The following is a 24,471-nucleotide window of genomic DNA, read 5'->3' as shown; positions in this document are numbered from 1 at the left end:
TAGACATGTGACGTAACCCCAGTCCCTTACCTTTTGGTAAACTTTATGTGGATCGTTAACATAAATACACCTGAGGTGGACGCTTACTTACCTTCTAAGCATGTCCAAACTCATTTGGTACATATCCTGTATAATCAAGCACCTAATAGATGTTTGTTGATAAAACTATGGAAAGAAATGGAACATTACTTACCTGGAACTAATCCCCGAAGGCACTCTCACTACCCAGAAGAACTTTCACCAGAAGAACAGTAGCCTTAGGTCTATTCAATTGGTTTGAAAGGACAGTTGTTATGAGTAGAGTCTTATGACCTGGGTTTAAGTTCCAGTTCTCACATTCAGTGCTAAATGACCTTGAACAAATTACTTTAATCTCCTAGTGCTTCAGTTTCCCCATCTGTAAAATGAAGTAATAGTACCAACCCCATTAGGGTTATTATGAGAATTAACAATATTTCTAAAGTACTTAGAAAAGGTACCTGAGTACTGAGTATACCTGAGTGTAAACTTGTATAAGTGTTTTAAAAATAAATTTAACAAATGTATGATTTACTGGTACATATATAGTTGTTTGATTCCCCGTATACAAAGTAATATCAAATTTTTGTTGCATGCTAGCCTGACTTTTTAAATTTTAGATTAAGGCTCAGGACAAAAATCTAATCTACATGCACACACATACAAACAAAAGAATGCTATCTGTACTTTAAAAGAAAATTTTTTCATTGTTAATCCTCACTAGAGGATATTTTTTCCATTGTTTTTCAGAGAGAGTGGAAAGGAGGGAGGGAGACAGAGAGAGGAAGAAACAGAGAAACATTGCCTCCCACACCCACCCCAGCAGGGTCAGGGAGCGAACCTGCAACCCAGGTACGTGCCAGTGACCAGGAATGGACCCTGAGACCCTTCCGTGCATGGACCAATGCTCCAACCACTGAGCAACACCAGCTGAGGATGTACATTTTTACTGTTTTTTTTTTTTATCCTCACCTGAGGATATTTTTCCAATGCTTTTCAGGGAGAGTGGAAGGGAGAGAGGGAGAGGGAGAGAAAGAGAAAAAAAAACATCGATGTGAGAGAGAAACATTGATTGATTTCCTCCCGGCAGATTGAACCTGCAACAGAGGTACATGCCCTTGACCAGAATCGAACCCAGGACCCTTCAGTCTGCAAGTCAATGCTCTGTCCACTGAGCCAAACCAGCTAGGGTGGGACTATACTTTTTTTTAGTTGCATTTTTGGTAGAGAAGTGACCAGTGGGCCATAGGTCATAACTCTATAAAGATTTCAAACCAGAAATACCTTTCAATGGATCTATGGACCCCAAGTGTCCCACCTCTCAACTTGAAACTAAAGACAGACAGTATGCACAGAAAGATACTTGAAATCTGTAGTAGTTATACAGAACCTGAATTTTTAAAGGTGTCTGATTTAGGAATCTCTTGGTGTATCTACTTAGCATTAATGTATACTGGCCATTTAAGTATCTATAATTAGCAATCAACTGACACATGACGTAAGAGTGGTTTATAAAAAAGAAAAAGCACCCGGCCGGGCATGGCTCAGCGGTTGAGCGTCGACCTGGAATCCAGGTGATCAGGGTTCGATTCCCGGTCGGGGCACATGCCCGGGTTGTGGGCTCGATCAATGACTCTCTCCTCATTGATGTCTCTGTCTCTCTCTCTCCCTCTTCTTTCCTCTCTCTGAGATCAATAAAGATATATTTTAAAAAAAGAAAAAGAAAAAGGAAAAAGCAACATCAAAGAAATTATCCTGGTTTAGGAAATCTGAAAACATTTCACAAGGGAGGTAGCATTCAATGAGTACTCAAAGAGTGAATGAAACTATTTTTTCCCTTTTATTATAGTCAGTTTAAACAATTATTTTTAAATTTCAACCGTCCCCCATCCTCTCCGCTTTGGCAACCACAACTATTCTATGTGTAAGGGCCTGTTTCACTTCTATGTTATTTATTCATTTGTTTTGGTTTTTCTAGGGTCCACATATGAGTGAAATCACATGGTATTTGTTTCTCTCTCTTTGACTTATTTCACTTAGCATAATGCTCTCTAGGTCCATCTATGTTGCCATGAATGGCAAGGTGGTTTTTTTTTTATTGCTGAGTAATATTCCATTGTTGTGTGTGTGTGTGTGTGTGTGTGTGTGTGTGCACCACATCTTTATTCATTCGTCTATCGATGGACACCTAGGTTGCTTCCATATCTTGCTGTTGTAAATAATGCTGCAATGAACATAGAGGTGCCTGTGTCTTTTTGAATTAATGTTTTTGTTTTCTTCAGACATGTGGCAGCTCTATTTTTAATTTTTTGAGGAATCTCCACTGTTTTCCATAATGGCTTCACTAATTCAGAGTCCCACCAGCAGTGCATGACACTACAACCTCACCAGCACTTGTTATTTGTTGATTTTGTTTGTTTTAATATATCTTTATTGATTTCAGAGAGAGGAAGGGAGAGGGAGAGAGATAAAAACATCAATGATGAGAAAGTCATTGATCGGCTGCCTCCTGCACGCCCCCCACTGGGGATCGAGTCCGCAACCCGGGCATGTGCCCTGACCGGGGAATCAAACTGAACCGCAATCTCCTGGATCCTAGGTTGATGCTCAACCACTGAGCCACACCCGGCAGGGCTGTTGATTTTTTCTTTTTATGGAATACTGTAGTTTATTGATTTTTTAGAGAGAGAAGGGGGAAGAGAGAAACATCAATGATCAGAGAGTCATTGATCGGCTGCCTCCTGCACACCCCCCAAGAGGGATGGAGCCCACAACTCCGGCATGTGCCCTGACCAGAAACTGAACTGTGATCTCCCGGATCATAGGTCGATGCTCAACTGCTGAGCCATGCCAGCCAGGCCTATATGGATAAATCTCTCTCAATAAACCTGCTTCATTAAGTCCAGGAGAGAAGCTTTGAAGGTCTAATCTAAGGTAGGAGTAAGAAAAGGAACAAAAAGGATGGATGTGGTAGTGAGACAGTATAGGGACTTGGGCCTGGGAATGGTGGGTAGGGAGCCAAGCTAAGACCAGCTGGTCATACACTGACCACAAAAACGTCACCACTTTCTACTAAAAAAAGCAGAGGTAGCTGATTTTATCTCCCTTCAAACTGCCATCTTCAGCTGCTGACCAGCTTGCACGTTTCATCAAGGCTGGGCCACTATAGGACCTTCCTGGAGTGGCGGTAATGAGCAACACCATCTGACTCCCACAGAGAAGGTGCCGAGATAGTTGCCCAACAACCAGACAGGAGGAGGTAACTCCACCCTGACATGGAAAACTCCCCTCCCTGGGACCCTTCACAAGTCTGCCTTTTCAAACAGCCCACACTTTCAAACGAGCCTTCTTTGTTCCCAGCTTATAAATGCAGCCACACAGAGCCAGCCCCCGGGCCAATGCAGAGGAACTTCCTTTCCTCTGTGCGGCCTCCCTTGTGCTCGAGAATAAGCTTAATAAAATCTGTCTGGAAATTTCTCTGGGATTTCCTCTAGATTTTTATCAAGAGCCCTAGTGCCGGTATAACAAAAGTCTGGTAATACAAGTTGAGAGTACGGAATATTAGAACCAGTGGTAGAAAATGGGAGGTCATAGTCATAGAACTGAATGTTGAAGCTGTAAAAATGGATAAATATTGAGTGAGTACATAAAACAAAAGCAGAAGGCAGCTGTAGGACAGGGGAGAAAATTCCGCTTTCCCCTCTCAGTTTTCTAGGTGGTCTAAGAATTACATTGACATGAGGCATGAACAGAAGAAAATCAAACAGAAGTTTAATAACATTTATACCTCCCATATGCGTGGGCGAAACTCAGGAAAACTGAGTAACTTGCCAAAATGGTGGAAGTTAACACCTTAAATATCCTCAGCTAAAGACAGTGATGTTGGGGGTTAGGAGAGTCAGGCATAGGAGGTTCCCAGGAAAACCACAATAAACAGGAGTAATGTTATACAGACTTAAATATTGCCTTCTCCATTAACAAGAGTTTCTAGAGACTGAGTCATCCTCCTTCCTGGTACACCCTTAGAAATGGAGATTTCCCTTATATATGTATGTGTCCTTTACAAAGGGTAACTTCTGCTTGGTTTTCAGAGCTTCTCCAGGGTCTGCTGATGCTTAAAAAGAACCAGCTTAGCCCGGCCGGGCGTGGCTCAGCGGTTGAGCATCGACCTGGGACCCAGGCGATCGGGGTTCGATTCCTGGTCAGGGCACATGCCCGGGTTGCGGGCTCGATCAATGACTCTCTCATCATTGATGTTTCTCTCTCTCTCTCCCTCTCCTTTCCCCTCTCTGAAATCAATAAAGATATATTTTAAAAAATAAATAAATAACCAGCTTAAAATAATCCCCATGATCAAGAGACATGTTTTGAGGTAACAGATTCTGCTCCCCTACACAGTTATGGGGAAGACATGTTAAGAGAGCATAAGTAGCCTGGATGGCGTGGCTCAGCGGCTGAGCTTGGACCTAGAATCCAGGAGATCGAGGTTCGATTCCCGGTCAGGGCACGTGCCCAGGTTGCAGGCTCAGTCCCCAGTAGGGGGCGTACAGGAGGCAGCCGATCAGTGACTCATTGATGTTTCCATCTCTCTCTCTCCCTCTCCCTTCCTCTCTCTGAAATCAATAAAGATTTTTTTTTTTTTAAAGAGAGCAAAAATAGGAGAGCAGTGAAGAAAACAAAGAGCAGTCAAAAAAGCCAAAGGAGTTTGAGGATAACATAGGATCAGAAGTCAAGAAAGGAGAGAATTTCAAGGAGGAATGTGGACCCCAGGAAGATTCCTTTGATTTGAATCCCAAGAAGGAATTTATCTGCTGAAATGGACTCCCCATGGCCAATAAGTGCCCAAATTTTATAAATGACAGGAGCCTAGTGGCATTTGCTGACAGGGGCTTCTCACATACTCTGTCTACTGGGAAGAATGTCAGATTGAACTCTAGGCTTCCTGCTCATTTACAAAGAATGAAGCAACGGCTATGAGGGAGTTCCCGGCGTGGTCTTTCCACCAATGGACTAAGACCTGCCCCCTCAATCAAAACTGCTGTATAACGACCAAGCAGGAAACATAATGCTGACCAATTGGGACTGCGCAATTTGGACTGATCAGAAGTGTACAAATTTGGGTATCTCACTTACATAATATGGAGCTAATTGGGAACCTGGGTGGGAACCTTCTTTATAGAAGGCAACCTCCCCTTTGTCTCAGCAGAACACAATTTAGGTTGCTCCTTGGATCTGTGTCTTCAGGGCTGCAGCTCCTTTTGCTCAAATAAATGTTTTTTATTCTTTATTACAATCTAAAATTAATTTTGGTTTACATCTAGGTTCAAGAGTCTAGAATTCTAGCCCACCATTTACTAGTTCTGTGACTTAGTTTATGTTACTTAATATAGATCCACCTTGGTTTCATCTATAAATTAAAAACGATGATGATGATGATGATACCTGCTCCATCCCTGCAAGGTTAAGAGGAACAAATAAGAAAAGATATCAGAGGGCATATTGTAAACCACAATGAAATATATAGATGTTGTCTAGCATAATAATTTCAAGTACTCTGGCAACGGAAAGAAAAGGAAGACATGGAACAAGAACAAAGTTTTGTTACGAGAAAGGGGCGTCAGCATATTTATAGGAAGAAAAATTGACTTAGTAGAACTATAGTTCTACAATGTCATCATCCTTAATGGACCTTCATATAAGAGACAGGTTAGGAGCACTGACTGTAGAGTCAGACTATGGATTTGAATCTGTTGACTGAAAGATAATATTGACTAGGTGTTTCATCACCAAAAAGGATTTATTGGGGAGGAAAAGTGTTGCAACCCAGTGCATGCAGACATAGCAGGCCACATGCATATTCTGACCTGTGTGCCAAGGTAGAGGGGTATTTATAGAAGGAAGAGGGAGAAAAGGGATGGGGGAGTTAGAACTATAGAATTTTATCATAAACAGAGTTCTTCCTGTAGGGTTCTAGCGATTACACAGTGTAAGAACTTCCGTAAGTCCTAGCTTTTTTCATAGATCCTTCCCACTGATTATGTTTGCTTAAGGTTGCAGTTAGTCTTGATCAAATCCTAGCTCTGCTACCTTACTTTTATGTACTTCAGTTTCCTCATCCATAAAAGGTATAATGATAGTACCCACCTCATAGAGTTGTTGAGGATTAATGTCTAAACACTTAGAACTGTTTCTGGCACATAATAAATGCTCAAAAATGTTGACAACTAATACATAAAAATATTGCCATATGTAAGATATATGCTTTTTAAATGTTTTCTATTGATTTTATTTTATTTTTAAGTGTTTTTATTGATTTGAGAGAGAGGAAGGGAGAGGGAGAGAGAAACATCAATGAAAGAGAAACATTGATGGGCTGCCTCCTGCACACCCTCTGCTGGGGATCGAGCCTGCAACCTGGGCATGTGCCCTGACCTGGAATTGAACCGTGACCTCCTGGTCCATAGGTCAACGCTCAACCACTGAACCTCGCCAGCCAGGCTAGCATATTTGCCTTTTCAGTTAAAATAATGACAGCGTTATTTGTCAACATTTTAATACCTGGCATTTTATATTCATCTGAGATTAGAAACTGCACTTCATGGACCAGGTAACCAGAATATGGGATGGTCAAATTTAATCTCTTTCAGGTCCTCTTCAGTTAGATTTCAAGTGCTTCCTTATTTGTTCTGTAATAATGTGAGTTTACAAAATTGAAAGACATTTTTATAATCCTAGGTATTTGAACTACCGTAAAGGTTCACTGATACTAGATAAACTGTAGATAAGCTGTTGACATCAATGTCATATATTTAACATATGAAGTGTCCACAAAATGAATTTACAAATGAAAAGGGTAAAGAAAGTAACAATACAATACACTGTATTTTGATGTTCTTTAAGATGAGGCAGTGCAACATATTGACCATATTAAAGACTGTGGAGCCACTCAGCATTGGGCCTCTATAGTCCATAGACCTAAATAGCTAATGTAAGAATCCATGCCAGTAGTCACTTATTGAGTTGTAACTACAGGCTGGCACTATACTAGACTCTGGGGATACACTGAAATTGGGACGGGAATCCTAGCCTGACATTCTGAGCAAGTAAATTACAAACTGACGCAAAAGCTAGTCAAGATACTTTATATATCCAATGCTTGGTGCCCTGTACATGGTGTCACTAAAATGTGGTCGTTAAATTGTTACATTTTATGCTACTTCTCTTCCCATTCTCCCTTCCCAAGTTTTGTATGTTCTTCACTGTAGTCCCAACGACTGCAACTTAGTCTGTATTCAGTGTTACCAGGGAGTCAATGAGGAGACCTTGGTTCTTGTCTTCTTGAGTGAAAGATTTCAATCAAGAGGCAAAGTGTAGAAAAGCAAGCAAGAATTTATCAGCTGTAGCAAAAATATACTAAGATAGTGAGACAAGGAGGGTACATAGAAGTAACAAGAGAGCCTAGGATGGGCTACTTTGGCCCACTGAGAAGTCAGAGAGATAAAAGGGCGCCTTGGAGACAGGCTCGGGGGGTAAGCCCCGGACAAGCTGCCACTGTCCATTGCTCCCCTGGTTGCAAGTCGCATGGGGTCCCTTGGATGGGAGAAGGGGAAAGATGCCACTGGCATGCTGGGGGGGGGGGGAGCGCACATTGGGACATTCATTTTCAGGGGTTTTAAAGGCTGAGCTTTTAGGGGAGGCCTTAGGGGAGGATCAATACAATATTCATGACATACCAAAAGGAGGTTTATTCTCCCTTTTCGTTTGTCTTTGGGTGTGGTTGGCAAATGGCACTAATTTGATTTCTGTTATGTCTCCATGAATAGGGTGATTTACGCTGTTTACCCTCTGGCTGGGGAGGAGAAATGCAAACCGTTTACTCTCAAGTGTCTTGGTTTAGGAAAGATAGGATTTACTAGGTGGCTGCAAACTGCTGTTTAACTGTTGTATTTGTCTGTTTCCCCATTCCACTTGTCCTGGAATTTTCCTAGCTTGGTACTACACTATCACATTGAGCATGTGTTGAATAATCAGCAATGAAACCTAAATATCAGGCACTTACTGTGTGCCAAACAGCTGTATTAACTCGATCCTCACAACAACCCTTTGAGGTCAGTACTTGAATCATCCCCATTTTATAGATTAGTAAACTGGGGTACAGATTATGTAACGTGCCTGGAACTGAGGTCAACAACTAGTGAATAAGGGGCTGGGATTCAAACCTACGCAGCTTGAGCCTATATTGCCTCAATGCATATAACAAATCAATAAATCGGTTGGTGACTAAGCGAAGTAACAGTACCTACCTAATAGTAGGACTTCCTAAGAATTCTTTCCTTTTCAAGAATGCCAAATATTTTTATATTTAAAGTGAAATTTAAATTTTTCATCGCTCATCGGAGTAACTTGTGGGACGATAGAAGTCAGTTAAACTAACTCACACATCATCCAGCTCAGTCCGCTGACCCGCCAGCTCCCTGATGACGCCGCCCACCGGCGGCGCTGAGCGAACTCCACGCGCGGTTGGAACTGGCACAGATGGAACGGGAATCGGCACCCCGGGAAGGATTCCGGCCGGACGCCTCAGCCCGGCGCGCACCACAGGCCCTGGCGACCACGCCTCCAGGCCGGCGCCCCGGAGCGCGTGTGCGCCCGGCCGCCCGGAAGCACCGCCTGCACGTTGCATGCTGGGAGTTGTAGGCTCCCGACCCCGGCCCGTGGGCTGCGGTCCGCCCTCCATGAGGCTGCTGGCCCTGGCCGGCGCGGCACCGACGCGGGGGAACGCGCTTCGCGCTGACTCAGCGGCTGCGAAGGTGTTAGCCGGGCCCTCGCGCTCTTTCCCTTCCTGGGGCCCCGACCCCTCCCGCCTGCTTTCGCTAGCTCGCCGGCCCGGCGCCACGCTAGAGCAGGCACCGGGGGACGCGGAGCGGCGAGAGACGCTTGGCCCCGGGCAGCTCCGTCTCCGGCGTTAGCGCTGCGGCCGCGGCAGAGAACGACGGCGAGGACGAGGGCCGCTCCCCGCGCTCCCCGCGTGCGCCCCGGCTCCCTTTCGCTGATCGGCCGTCGGGAGTCCAGGAGGGGAGGCGGGATGGAGTGATAGGGAAGGTGACTTGGGGCTCGGGGGCGGAGGGACTGCGACCCGGGGGCGGGGGGACTGGGACCCGGCTCGGTCCCAGCGAGGCTGCGTGGAAGTTGGCTGACTGGCCCGGGGAGCCCCCGTGCTGGGCGGGGGGCCCACCATGGCGGTGCGCCCGGAGGCTGGGCGGGCTGGGTGGGGGTGGGTGCGAGCTGTGGCTGCCGCCGAGCGCGTCCCGAGTGCGCGGCCGCCGGTTGCCGGGTGTTTCATCACCCGAATTGCCACGAGGCTTCCTTCAGGGGAGGATCCGGGGGAAAGAAGGGGACAAGGCCGGCTAGGGAGGGTCGCTATCGCTGGTGGCCCCCCAGTTTAATAAAAGTGACCAAGCCCATTGGTAATCGTTATAGCGCGTCTTACCTGCCGAGGACTGAAACTTGATCGCCCCCCATCCCGGGACAAATAGAGAAAAGTGTTATTTCTGTGGAATAATTTGCCAGCGGGGACACGCCATTTCTTGTCCCTTCCTCACAATTCTGCAGGTTGCGATGGTTTCCTGTAACCAGAAGAAAAAGAAAAAATAAAAATAAAAAATGAGTACTTTGTGAAAGTGCTAATTAGTTTTTACCGGGAGAAGTTACGTTTTGTGAACGCCACTTGTCAGCGTGGTGTTGAAGCTGGAAAGATTCAGTGTGTTGGTCTTTGAGCAGTCTGCAGTAGGGGTGGAGGGTTTTCCCATGTTTGATTCGTGATTTAATGGTTATCCAGGAAAAGTTAGGGCCTAGTGTTTTAACTCTGTTGCTCGTCTTTCTGAACATTTGTAGATGCGTGATTGAAGTGTTTATTGCATTGTAACAAATGTTGAAACGTGCGGGGCGGTGCCAAGTTAGAACATGTGCTCATGCACAGCGTTTTACCGGGAAAATTGTCACCTTTTCGCACAGGTTGTAAAACTTTTCAGGTGTTTGCATGCAATAGGTAATTTACCATGTTCCATAGCACATTGATGATTATCCAGATGCCATCTCTCTGAAGTATTCTTTCTGTACTGACAACTGTAACAAGTTTGTTTCCTTAGGTAGTTTTATTTGCCATATTTTATCTTACGACCACTTGCTTCTTTCCTAGGTAAAGTCAAAGTGACTTGACCTAGCTTGAGCCGTATTTCCTAAAGCCGTGCCAAATTCAAGGAATCTTTTATACGATTCTTAAGCTGGGATTTCTAGAAACTCAGTTTGTCTTTGATATCTTTGTGTGCGTTTTCAGGGGAATTGTCCTATTTTCTTGTCATTTTTGATGGGGGGGTGAAAGGTGGATGGAGGGGAAGCACTGTTTTTGTGTTTTCCCATCTTGTTCAAAATGCCAGCTTACTAGTATGATAGACGATAAATCTAGAATTCTCCAAGTAGTTCCTATCCCTCATGTGCCTAGTTCTGAATTGTAAATAACTTATTGAGGGCCCACTATGTGCCAGGCATGCTTTACAACTTTATGAGGAGATGTGCTTTTTCCTATTTTGTAGAAAGGAGACTCTGACGTTTGGTAGCTGTTCACATGGCCCCAATTTGAAAAATGACAGATTGGAGTACAAATCCAGGTTTTTCCAAATACAAAACCTATGTTGTATTATATCCTAGGGACATAGTGATGAATATTAAGACAGTCAGTCCTAATCCTTTAATGTTAATGAGAGAAAACTAATAAGCAGGCAGTGACTATCAGCACTTAGGGAGGGCGTTTAATCCAGTTTGGGAGAGTTAGACAACAGGGGTCAAAGAAGCCTTGAAGGAGGTGACTTCTAAGCTGAATTCTGAAGGAAAGGCAGGGGTTAACCAAGTAACAAGAAAAGAGCTGTGTGTGCAAAGATAAAAGGCAAAATACCACTGGTTAGGGTGCCAGTTGGTAAGGAGTCATTCACAAGTGTTTGGGAAGTGTTTGGATCTTAATCCTGAGGGCAGTGGGGAGCTACACTGCCTTGCTGTAGTCTGCAAGTATGATAGTAACTTTAGGAGAAGGGCCCAGGCTTTCTTGGGCTCTCAGCATATATCCTAATTTATCTTTTGATTCATTCTGGCCCAGGGGAAGACAGAACAGTACATTGTAGTACTGGGTCCTCTAACCTGCACCTTATCCTGCTCTCAACCGTTCCAGAAAGGCTGTGCCCCCACCTCCCACCCCTTAGTCTTTTGGCCTCTTTAGGCTCTGATCTTCTGTTATGATAATTAAACAACAAAACAAAACAAAAGGCCCCACAGCCTTTTAATGGAGCACTAAGGCCTCATCTCCCTACGTCATAGGTCTTAAGAGAATAAATGTGATTTTCACATTATTTAGAGTTTGTTTCTTGCTTCCTCAAATATGTATTCTATCAAAAACCAAGCTGTCTTTTGGGGTTTATCATTTTCTTATTTGAGAGTGTTAAGACACTATATTGTGAAAAATGCATTACTTTCTAGAGACTTAAAAAAATATTCTTAAGTAAGAACAGTATTTGTCAATTTTTATTGCTACTTTTAAAAACACTTTTTGAAATACACTTCTAGAATTGGCTGAGCAGAGCAGCATTCTGTAAAAGGCAGCCAGCTAGGCCATTGTTCAAAAGCTAAATTACCAGATTTTCCCTCCTATTCCTTCCTCTTTTCATTTGACTTCTCTTGAAGTCCTTGTAGACACTCCAATAAGGGTGTTGAACTCTGAGGTCACTACTTAGCCAGGCATTCTAATTTTTTTTAAGTTTGTGATACTGATAAATAGAAGTAGACAAAGTATTAAAGTTAGCATAATAAAAAATGGATTTGTCACTTTTTTCATATAGTTGCACAATTGCATTTTTAAGTGTGTACTGGAGATAATAACATTTCATAAATTAGATGCTTCTGTTATTTAAAGTAGGAAAGAAGTACTTTCTATACATTATTGATGATCTTGAAAAATAAGAAAATTTGAGGACCTTAATAGCATACTTTAAATTTTTAGAAATTATGTATTTGTGGAATATTTAGCACGCTAATTTTTCTGAGGCTTTGGGCTCCTTTAGTTGTAATTTGGGTAATTTTGAAAAGCTTTTTTTAACACTTAAACTTTGCATAATATCATCCACTTGTTACGATATTCTGGATGAGCATCTGTTTTGTTCATCAAGTGTTGTTTTCTTTCCACTTTTTTGTACGTGTCCAGATGTTTGTGGATTCTTCTGTGGGATCAGAGGGCACGTCTGTTGTAATCAGAAAACTCCAAGCATAGCAGCAGGGATGGATGAACAGGCTCTTTTAGGGCTAAATCCAAATGCTGACTCAGACTTCAGACAAAGGGTAAGTTAAGTTGGCTTAATGTTTTAAAGCATGTTACCCCAGATTTGCATTAAAGGACTTGAATACAAAATACATCTGATGATAAAGGTTTAATTTGGGTAGAAATGAATAGAGGTCATATAATTTGAGGTATTTGAATATATTCTGACTACAGAAATGGTGAGGGTTGTGATTTATTTTCTGTTTAGTTGGCTCAACAAAAGTATTAAAATCTCATGTGATTCAAGGTAGGTCTTTATATCACATTAATCATTATCGATAATTATTTAAAACTTATAATGCAAAGGATTATTCAAGGGACTTTCCATAGTAGCAGACATGCATGTTTTATTTTCCCATTGCATGGCTCGGTCTACACAAGTTGTTTAAATCTCTCATTAGTGATATTTAACATCCTTGTTATTTAGTCCAGGCAGACATGTAAATGAGCTGTTATGATATGCCATGTCTTAGGTTACTTAAAGTGATCACATGACAAGGAAGCCAGTATGAAGTGCTGGGATATTTGGGTAAACATAAACAATTAAACATAATGTAGTCTACACCTATAATTATGATTATAGCTGGATGGTAAAAGAAGAATCTAAAGAACAAGCCTATAATTAAATATTTAAAGGCATGTGGGCAGTTTGTAGTATAGGATTAGTGGAAGGAGAGGCGTTTTCTTCTTTCTACTTCTCGTAGCAAAGGATATTTTTTATGTGAGCTAAACGAGGTTAATAGTCTCAGTAAATGTTATAGCACTTTTAGTTGTGCTTTTAAGCAGAAATTTTTAAAAATATATTTTTATTGATTTGAGAGAGAGAGGAAGGGACAAGGGGAGAGACAGGCATCAGTGAGAGAGAGAAACAGCTATCAGCTGCCTCCTGCACTTCCCCTACTGGGGATCAAGCCCGAAACCCTGATATGTGCCTTGACTGGGAATCAACTGGCGACCTTTTGGTACATGAGATGTTGCATAGGATGACGCTCAGCCAACTAAACCACACTAAACCAGGGCTAAGCAGAAATTTTTTTAAGTAGTTAAAAAAAAAGTCAAGTACTTTCTAACATAGCACCATGTGCATGCCCCTGCTGTTAAATAAGTGACCAGCCCTACAGATAAAGGGAAATAACAGGAATTGAGAATGAAATAGCTAGCTAAGTACAAGATACCTATCCAATTGGTTAGCACATCAAAAGACATTGAAAGTCCGTGTCTTCTGTATGTAGACAAATACTTGTTTTCATGGAAGTTTAAGCTACTCACCTTCAAACCCTTAGTCACAGAGTTGAAGCATCCTAGATCTTTACCTTTATTCTGGCTTGGTATTGCACCGTTATTGTAACTAAAAGCCTTCAAGTATTTAGTTATTAGCCTTCTGTGTTGCACTTTTATGTTCCTTTTTGGAAGTCTTTTGTGTGTGTTTTTATTAAACTCCACCATCTGGCGGATTTTTAAAAAAGTGCCTTGATTTTCTTTTTAGAAAAGTAAACCCAATAAACTGTTAGTGTTTTTAATACAGAAGTTATGCTTTTCATTAATAAAAATGGGTTCTGTCAGTCACAGGCATATGTGGTTCAGGCTTGATATTATATCCTGTTAAGCCAACCTGAGTTACAATTAGGATGAGAAAGAAGGAATCTTAAGGAAAAGTGAGTTCTGATAGTCCTGATGTCAGAGTTCAGTAGTGGGAACTTAATTCAGCTTTGTGGCTGGATAAGTGACTGCCAGCCCACATTCTCAGTTATAGTTCTCTTTTCTACATGGGCAGTAAAAGTAGCTTAACTGTCTCTGTTAACACTTAGAGACAATAGCCATTGGAGAGAAGGCATAAGATAGAAAAACAATGTGATAAAAACTTTGACTTGTTCATCATTGCCAGAAAAAAAATGTTTAATGCTATTAGCATGGATTTAGAGTGCAAAGACTCGTTAACAACTGAAAACTTTCTAGCTCTTGAATCACTTTGTGTGTGTGTGTGTGTGTGTGTGTGTGTGATTAGAATATCTGTCTTTGGTTTAAAACTCACTATTATTTAAAGAAAATGGTATGTCAGTAACAATTCTAGCAGCTGAATTCCCCACAAACTTTTTTGGTAGGTGAAATATTATGTAGTAATGCAACGTACATGATTAACTTCCATCTTACCACCTGCCCTGGCCCTTGAGATATCCCTCAAGGAAACCCTGGGTTTCATGAGATACTGTTAGACAGCAATGGAGCTAGATTGTTTTGCAGCTGATTGGATTCCTGTATTCTTATTTTCTAAAGATAGTTACTATTTATACTTTAGATAGTATTTGGTGATGAACTTCATCTACTCACCTTCATTTAGCTTGGTTCTTTGTCAGTGGGAGCAACCACTGAGACCACAAATGAAAAATCACTCCCTCATTCATACAATTACATAATACAGGAAACTATCACCTAAAAGACCAGGGCTTTTCCTTTTTTTTTTTTTTTAAACCTCTAATCCAAAGGAAAAAAATAATTTTACATCTTGACCAAGTAATATATGTATATACATAAATATATAAATAAATACATGTAAACATTTATAATTAAAGCAAGTTACACAAAATAATAGTTATTCTTCCAAAGTGCAGTGCACTCTGATATTTTCTATTGTTTCATTTTTAAATTGCTATTCAAAACTGATATAATTGTTTTTATCACTAGTGGGGCACAAACCACAGTTTTAAAAAGTATTGACTAATCAAAATGACGTATTATAGAATTTTACACTTGAAACCTATATAATTTTATTAACCATTGTCACCCCAATAAATTCAATTAACAAAAATAAATAAAACTATTGGCTAATCGAAATTAGGTACTCTAATGCTTAATATTCTACTTTATTTCAAGGTTTGTATTAGTACATGATTACTTTAAAATCATCTAGCAGCCTTAGCTGGTTTGGTTCAGTGGTTAGAGGGTCGGCCTGTGGACTAAAGGGCCCCAGGTTCAGTCCCGGCCAAGGGCTCGTGCCTAGGTTGCAGGCTCGATCCCCAGCCTCAGTTGGGGCATGTGCGGGAGGCAGCCAGTCCATGTCTCTCTCTCACATTGATGTTTCTCTCTCGCTTTCTCTCTCCCCCTCTCTTCCTCCCTCCCCTTCCACTTTGAAAAGCAATGGAAAAGTATCCTTGGGTGAGAATAAATAAAATCATCTAGCAGTGACCCTGGCCAGTGTGGCTTGGTTGGGCGTTGTCCCATGCGCCAAAAGGTTGTCAGTTCCATTTCCAGTCAGGGCACATACCCCAGTTGCAGACTTGATCCCCTGGGGGAGGGCATGCAGGAGGCAGCCATTCGATGTTGTCCTCTCACTTTGATGTTTCTCTCTCCCTCTTCCTTCCTCTCTCTCTAAAAATCAGTGAACTATTCTTTTAAAAAAAATCATCTAGCCGTGTTTCTGGTTTATGCGTAAGTTTCTTGGCTGTTTGAGATACTTTTCACAAGTTGTTGAGATTATTATTGGTCCATTGTCATATGTGAAACCTGCATCTGTCATTGATGCCATTTGTAACATGCAAATGGAAAAGGGGCAGAAGTCACTCCCCATTTTCCCAACAGTGTGGTAGAGAGCACACTGTTGATGCTATATTCATTCTAGAGTACATTTGCTCTTAGAACAAGCCCCTGAATTCATGAATAGAGGGATGAAAAACATGTTTTCTAAAGCTTTGACCCTTTCAGTTATTCAGATACTTTCTCAAAATTCATATCATTCAGTTTTACTCTGATTTTAATCTCACATTTTAGGGAACTTACATGATACAGTTGAATTGAGTCTCCTCTGTTTAATTGTAGAACAAATGGCATACAGCATGTTTTGTTTTTTATAATCACCTCTTTAATAGAATATTTGTTAGGAAAAACACCCTTTATATATCGTTTTAAATTGCTTTAACAAGCACTTGTATGTTTTCTCTTACGAGCCTCCTAATTATCCAGTGAGGTGGGAAGGGCATTTTTGTATTGTCTCCTTTGCTGTAAAAAAACAGGTTTGAGTGCCTAACTGATGGATTTGTTTTCTGTTTAACCTTTTTACTAGAATGATCACTAACTGTCACTTATTCAGAAGCCCAAATTCAATATTTTGGCTACTTTTCTTTAGGTTCACTGATTTGTTACTGGTTTGTGACCCATAGAATGTTTGTTGCGTGTTGACAGGGCATTGAAATTGACATTCCAAATGTATTTTTGCTTTTTTGCTTACAGGCCCTGGCCTATTTTGAGCAATTAAAGATCTCCCCAGATGCGTGGCAGGTGTGTGCAGAAGCTCTAGCACAGAGGACATACAGGTAATTAAAACAAAATTTGCATTACTCTTAGAATTTAAATTTCTGTGAACTTGACAGAACTTAATTTTCTTTTTTTTTAAAATATACCGTTATTGATTTCAGAGAGAGGAAAGGAGAGGGAGAGAGAGAGATAGAAACATCAATGACAAGAGAGTCATTGATTGAGCTCACAACCCAGGCATGTACCCTGACCGGGAATCAAACCCCAATCACCTGGATCCCACGTCAACGCTCAATCGCTGTGCTACGCCCACCCGGGCTTAATTTTTTTTTTAATATGTTTTTATTGATTTCTGGGAGAGGGAGAGAGGGATAAAAACATCAGTGATGAGAGAGAATCATCCATCTGCTGCCTCCTGCATGCCCCCTACTGGGGATCAAGCCCGCAACCCGGGCATGTGCCCTGACTAGGAATTGATCCCTGACCTCCTGGTTCATAGGCCAACGCTCAAGCGCTGAGCCATACCATCCAGGCAACAGGACTTAAAATTACCTGTATTTTGAGAATGTTTTGATAAAAACATGATTTGTGTTTTGGGAAATCATTCAGTGTAGATATGAGGAAAGTAGTAAACTAATAATTTGCCCATTCCAAGATTGACTTTTTAGTAAAACTATCCTTTGTCTCATGCTGTGTACCTGACAGCAGATCCCGACTAGAATATGGGACAGTAAAAACTTCCTTATTTTCTTATGATGTGAGTGATAGTTGGTTTTTTAAAAAGTTGGTAAAGGAGGTAATCATAAATTATATGTCTTAATTTTTTCATTTTGTTTTAAAGTATATAAGCATTCAATTACCAATCTTTTTTTTTTTATAATATGGAACACTTCATGAATTTGCGTGTCATCCTTGTGCAGGGCCATGCTAATCTTCTCTGTATTGTTCCAATTTTAGTGTATGTGCTGCTGAAGCGAGCACTCAGTCACCAATCTTGATGTTGCACTGAGGTCTTTTCTTTTTGTATACACTACTTTATCATTCTTAGGTTGATCAGACCCATAATCCATCCTCTATAGTTGCCACTTTGGGTCTCTGTAGTGGATTGAGGAACAATGAATGCAAGTTCCTAAACTTTTTAGTTATTTGCCCCCTCCTCTCCAAGTCTTGTAGTTATCTAGCCCACATCACATATGTACAAGGATTTCCCCCTGCAATGTGACTTCCTGTGGTCTTTCTAAAGCATTCAATTTGAGTTTTACGAAAATAAAAACTCTCACCATGATCATTTCATTAGTTCAGATAATAGTTAATTAAGTTAATTATAGAAGAGGTATAACTGGCATAGTGAGACTTGGGGAAACACAACTGACTGGCTGTAAGCAAACAACTTGCTCCTGTGAGTAGAAGTTCCTGGTGGTTAGTGATGGCTCCTAGTGGAGTTCTCCGCATGCTGTGGGTATACCAGGTACTCCAATTTAGTGAAAAAGTTATTTTTGAGAACATCTATATGTCTCAGAATAAATAAGGACTGGCTCTTAATTAAAGGCTTCTTACAGTTTATTTTTTGAGTTGAAAATCTTTCTTGACAATTAGTTAAGGCTTTAATGTCATCCATGATAAGTATGATAATCTCTTAGAAGAGGTCCTAAATAAACTTAACTGAAAACCTCTTGCCCTCGCCTGTGGCTTACCGGCCCACACACTGAAGGGTTGTGGGTTCAATTCCTGGTCAAGGGCACATACCTGGGTTTTGGGTCGATCTTCAGCCCCTATAAGGTACGTGCGGGAGGCAACTAGTTGGTATATCTCTCTCACACGTCAAATGTTTCTCTCCCTCCCTCTCTCTCTCTCCCTCTCTCTCTGTCTCTCTGTCTCTGTCTCTCCCCCTGTCCCCCTCTCCCCCCTATTGCCTCCCTCCCAATCTCTAAAAAGCAATGGGGGGAAAAAATACCCTCAGGCGAGGATTAAAAAAAAATTTTTTTAAATCTCTTAAAAGATTGTTTCAGCCCTGATGGGTGGCTCAGTTTGGAGCATCGTCCTGTATACCAAAAGGCTGCAAGTTCAGTCCCCAGTTGGGGTGTGCTCGGGAGGCAACCATGGATATTTCTCACATCGCTGTTTCTCTCTCACTCTCTCCCTTCCTCTCTCTAAAAAGCAACGAAAACATATCCTCGGGTAACGATTTTTAAAAGATTAAGTTTTATTTTATTACCGGTGAAAGTATTTTGTTTGGCTAATTCATACTGTCTAAATGAAGATATCTCCAGTCTTGTAGTGGCCAGTTAGCTTTATATATGAAAAATTTGTCCCATGACTAAATGTGGCTGAAAATAACTATATTGGATAAATAGATTATTCTTCCCTAAAGGGACTTTGTCAGAGTTTGTAGCTGGCTCACTGCCACTCCAGCTCACCCCTAGACAGACAGTTGAAAGTTGATAATTGATGGATACTGATTTTTGCTCCCCTTTTAATAAGGGCAATATATTTGTAGTTTGGTTTTCTGTATGACTTTTGAGGGTAGACTACCAGTCCAGATGACTCAGCTTGTTTTGGATTTGGCTGCAAAAGAACTGCCTAGGGTTGAATTTTTTTATTTTTAAATATATCTTTATTGATTTCAGAGAGAGAAAGGGAGAGAGAAAGATAGAAACATCAGTGATGAGAGAGAGTCATTGATTGGCTCCCTCCTGTAAGCCCGCCACCGGGGATCGAGCCCACAACCTGGGCATGCCCCAACTGGGAATCAAACGGTGATCTCCTGGATCACAGGTTGATGCTCAACCACTGAGCCACGCAGGCTGGTCCTAGGATTGAATTTTAAGTATGACTTTGATGACCATCTCTGATTTAACTCAGTCTCTGGCAGTTCTACCATTTGTCATTTTAACACCTAGCCTTTAGGAGTTGTTCCAGGAATCCTAGCATCTAGAATTTAGGGGGGCATCTTTTATTTGCAAAGTACTATACTTAAGGTGCATCTTAATTTGTTGTTCTGCTTGCCAGATTTAGTGGAAATACTGAATATTGTATAATTAAAGTTCTCTTAGCTTTATAAGCAAATAGATATGAATGTAATAAATGAGATCAATAAGTAGAAAGCAAGCCAAAAGTCTAATTTGAGAAACTTTTTAACTGTCTTATTCATTACTATTTTCTCTTTGATTTGTTTTCCCCAATTCCTATTCTGCTTATCTAATTTTTCTTTTTTCCCCCAGTGATGATCACGTAAAGTTTTTCTGCTTTCAAGTATTAGAACATCAAGTTAAATATAAGTAAGTCTTTTTCTTACTGTTTGACTCTGAAGTTTGTGGGGAGAGGCCATTTTTAAAAATTAGTTTTTCCCTTTTTAGGGAAACCATAATGCAGGTTGTAAATTAACAGTATATGTCACATCCAGTTTATAGATGTAATTTGACTTAAAAATATCATGAGATATAGCAGCACCCAGCCTGTTTTTCTACATGACAACTCTGTTAGAGTTGGGTGGCAGCATGGGCCCTTGTATTCAGAACCCCTGCCTTAATTAAGCAAAAACAGTGAATCATGGCTCAGAGGACCCTTAATTTGTCTGTTGATTTATTTTGTAAACCACAGATCGCAGGACATGGACTTATTTCCATTTGAGAAATTGTGTAGCTGCCATTTTTTCAACACGAACTGAACCACAAATTAAACTAATATTAATATTGATACCCCACCTGCCACTCCCACACTGTCTTTTCCTTAAAGCAGTGATGAGGGAGAGGCATTAACAGTTTATTTTAGGGAACTTTAGATAATTGAGTGCTATACAAATTTTCCTTCTCAAATATATAAGAGGTTCTTATTTTTTAAAACCGCAGACACCAAATATAGCCATTATTATTTTTCTTCTCTATTTTGAACAGATATTCAGAACTAACTACTGTTCAGCAACAACTAATTAGGGAGACGCTCATATCTTGGCTTCAAGCTCAGGTAAAATTGTAATTTCATTCAGTATCTCAGATTACCAGATATTTAAATTTTTATTTTTGCAGGAGTTTGCAACTTTACCTCAAGAATGTTGATCATTTGTCCTCCATTAGATCCTGTAGCTTTTTTAGAAAATGCTGGTTTTGAAGATAGGGGTAGATGAAAACTTAGCAAGATTTTAAATTGTATCAGTAACTGAACCTATCATGCTTTCTGTGACACATTGTGGAAACTTTGGTTTTAAAATGTAATGTTTTTACTACTTGACCAAAACAGCTCTTCTGTTCACTCTTAAAGGCGAGCCCCCTCCTACGGGGATGTAAAGTACAGCATAGGGAACATGGTCGATAATACTGTAATAGTAACTATGCATGGTGCCAGGTGGGTACTAGACTTATCGTGGTGATCACTTTGTAAATTGCATAAATTAAATAAAATGTAATGTCAACTGTAATTGAAAATTTTTTTAAATGATTAAAAAAAAGTTGAGCCCTCCTGGACACCCTCTTCACGAAGACCCCGTTTCAGACTGGTCAGTAGAGGAGTTGTTTATTCACAATATGTTCTTTTTAATTTTAGCTAATCTTAACGTACGTATGTAGTTAGAATCTTTGTTTTCCCATGAAGGGCAAGCAGCTAGAAGAAAAACAATTGAATTTTTTTCTTAGAAAAATTAATAGGAACTGGTAAAACTTGCACATGAGACTTGTCTCTAAAAGTGTGAGAATGAAAAAAAATTAAGTGTGAGAATGAGAAGTAACCATTATCATCTTTGTTCATTCGATTGTTCCCCATCTGCTCAGTTGCTTAAACACTTTGGTAATTTTTAAGCATATTTGTTGCACAGCTAATCTAGACCATGTTGAAGTTTGATGTGTTTTTGCCTGTTAATGATAAATGGGGAAACAATGTGTTTGAATCTTTTCAATTTACATTTAATTTCACTGGACTGTTTCTTTGATTGTCAGATGCTGAATCCCCAACCAGAGAAGACCTTTATACGAAATAAAGCAGCCCAAGTCTTCGCCTTGCTTTTTGTTACAGAATATCTCACTAAATGGCCCAAGTTTTTTTTTGACATTCTCTCAGTAGTGGACCTAAATCCAAGGGGAGTAGATCTGTACCTCCGAATCCTCATGGCTATTGATTCAGAGTTGGTGGATCGGGATGTAGTGCATACATCAGAGGCAAGTAACTTCCCATTAATTTTTAGTTAGTTTTTTTTTTAAATTGATTTTAGAGAGAGAGAGAGAAACATTTTTTGTTGTTCCACTTATTTATGCATTTATTGGTTGCTTCTTGTATGTGCCCTGACTAGAGATAGAACCCGCAACTTTGCCGTATTAGGACAACACTAACCAATTGCGCTACCCAGCCAAGGCCTAATTTTTAGTTTTTAATGTAGATTTTATGGGAGATAATGGTCACAAAATAAAAGGAGCATAAGTCTTATTTTTGAGACAAACTTTCTTAAGAATAATTACAGATTTACTTCAACATTTTGAATTTTGTTTTACAAAGGAACTTAACTTGTGTCCCGTTCCTCCCTCACCTCCACTCCAGGCTTAGGTTGATATTAGAGTATTACTTCAGAACTTTTTAACTAGGTGAGCACTTTCTCCAATGACAATACACAAATTTATTTTCTCCCATGAATTTGTAGGGAAATGTGGCCTGTCCTTACTACTGCTTTATAATCACTGACTGAGGAAGAAGCATTGCTTATGAATCGATGCTGGGTTCTTCTGTATTTTCAGTCATGTGGCCCTTCACCTTAGTCTTTCTACATTTCATTACCCGATATAATATTCTTATTCTTGAAGAACACAATAGAAGTAGCTTAATTCAAGTGTGTATGATAATTTTAAGTTCGTTGTATGTGATAAAGGTTATTATCATGCATTTAAGTTATTGCCATTCTCTTTAGTTCAAGTATCATGTTTGTATTATATTGAGCAATAATAACATCACATGCTTGAGATTTCTAAGTAATGCTTATTTATAGTTTGTATTAATAAGAGGTCAAATCTGGCACTGAGGAATAGAACGGAAAGAGGAAGTAGAAAGAATCACCGGATATGATTTTAGAGCTGATAAATAGGAAATGTGTTGAAGGTCTGGAAGTTTAGTGGTGAGGTAGTTACTGTATGCAACTATTCAGATGTCAAACATTATTTTGTGAGGTAACCTGCTTTGATTGCGTATAAGGTGTTTTGTCTTGTTTTTAGGAGGCTCGTAGAAATACTCTAATAAAGGATACCATGAGGGAACAGTGCATTCCAAACTTGGTGGAATCATGGTACCAAATCCTACAAAATTATCAGTATACTAATTCAGAAGTGACATGTCAGTGCCTTGAAGTAGTTGGGGCTTATGTGTCTTGGATAGACTTATCCCTTATAGCCAATGATAGGTAAGTATAAGTCTGTTTTTAAAATGTAAACCTGCAGAATACAGTATGGGAAACTCATCAATTTGAAAACATTATAACAATTTTATTCCATTGCCAGGTTTATAAATATGCTGCTAGGTCATATGTCAATAGAAGTGCTACGGGAAGAAGCATGTGACTGTTTATTTGAAATTGTAAATAAAGGAATGGATCCTGTCGATAAAATGAAACTAGTAGAATCTTTGTGTCAAGTATTACAGTCTGCTGGGTTTTTCATCATTGACCAGGTAAGTAAATTTATGTATAAAGTTTTTTAAATTGTTAGAACAAACTAAGATAGGTAGTAATTTAAATATAATTTCTTTTTCTCTCTTTATTTTTTTTTATGTTAGAAACTACCCTTGAGATTTTAATAATGAAACATTGCATCCAGAAAGCCAGAATGCTTCTGTAGCTTTTGTTTTAGACAATGGATTATACCAGTTCTTAAACTTGAAAATTTGGGACAGTACCTTCGATTGTTCATTTCTAACAAAGTTCTGGGTGATACTGATACTACTGGTCCACGAACCATACTTGTAACAAGGAACTATACTGTTTACATGATAGTGCATTTTGACCCAAATTAGACTCAGTTATAAGTGTTATATTTTCATCATTGAATCGTTACTCATTCGAGCTCTTAGAATTTAATCCCAACAGCTTTGGGTTTCGTAAATTAGTAATCTAGATAGACAATTTGAAGGTTTTTATTTTAATTTTACCTGTGACAGTGGTAAAGAATTACTAAGAAATCTTTGCATTGCTGATACGTTAGTAACACGGCTCTAGTGTTTTCCTTGTTGATGAACAGTATTGTTTTCTTACACTGCTAATAAATTGTCTTATTTAGTCCCTGGTAAAAGACCTAAAACAGTGAAGTTAAAAATACTTTTCATAGGAGAACAGTACAAGGATAATGAAAAAAGTCGATAAGTTCAAGTTCTGGCTCTAACACTGATATGTTAGAGCCTAAGGGCGGGTAATTGTAATACAGGATCTCTTTGCAGCATTTTTAGGGCTCAAATTAAATACATACTACCAGAAAGGACTGATGTAAGTTGTTACATACACTGTAATATGGCAGCATTAACTTTATTAAAGCATATTTACTAAATTCAGTAGTTTAGAGAGAAGGTGCTAAAACCACACATCACTATTTTTAAGCTTTTATAAAGTAAGCAATGTCTCCAGGACTGTAATCATTAAAAACAGTTGCTCTAGCCCTGGCCAGTGTTGTTCAGTGGGTTGAGTGGTGTCCCATGCACCAGAAGATTGCCAGTTCAATTCCCAGTCAGCGTGCATGTAGGAGGCAGCCGATCCATGTTTTCCTCTCACATCAATGTTTCTCTCCCTCTCCCTTCCTCTCTCTCAAAAATCAGTAAAACTTTTTTTTAAAGTTGCTTTTAAGTGTGATAATGGTAGAGAATTCAAATTCTAAACATTTCCAGTC

General features: G+C 40.0%; 1 protein-coding gene across 4 annotated transcripts in view; it reads left to right on the top strand.

Annotated features, from left to right (window-relative positions):
- Nucleotides 1–8,697: 8,697 nt before the first annotated feature.
- Nucleotides 8,698–24,471, top strand: part of XPOT (exportin for tRNA) — a gene marked incomplete at its 3' end in the record, with an annotated part of 36,497 nt that continues 20,723 nt past the window's right edge. The window contains exons 1-8 of one of the 4 annotated variants that reach the window (XM_081127241.1): nucleotides 8,698–9,120; nucleotides 12,266–12,399; nucleotides 16,604–16,686; nucleotides 19,849–19,905; nucleotides 20,521–20,590; nucleotides 21,556–21,774; nucleotides 22,816–23,000; nucleotides 23,098–23,266. In XM_081127241.1, the coding sequence (XP_080983367.1) occupies nucleotides 12,340–12,399; nucleotides 16,604–16,686; nucleotides 19,849–19,905; nucleotides 20,521–20,590; nucleotides 21,556–21,774; nucleotides 22,816–23,000; nucleotides 23,098–23,266 (843 nt within the window). In that variant the 5' untranslated portion in view covers nucleotides 8,698–9,120; nucleotides 12,266–12,339. The remainder of the gene's footprint in view (nucleotides 9,121–12,265; nucleotides 12,400–16,603; nucleotides 16,687–19,848; nucleotides 19,906–20,520; nucleotides 20,591–21,555; nucleotides 21,775–22,815; nucleotides 23,001–23,097; nucleotides 23,267–24,471) is intronic. The other 3 variants (XM_081127242.1, XM_081127240.1, XM_081127239.1) reach the window with 3 other exon arrangements.

Source organism: Miniopterus schreibersii (genome assembly GCF_964146895.1).
Source record: "Miniopterus schreibersii genome assembly, chromosome: 2".
Classification (NCBI taxonomy): domain Eukaryota; kingdom Metazoa; phylum Chordata; class Mammalia; order Chiroptera; family Miniopteridae; genus Miniopterus; species Miniopterus schreibersii.
Note: the sequence above shows the minus strand (reverse complement) of the source record. Positions and strands in the feature narration are given on the sequence as shown.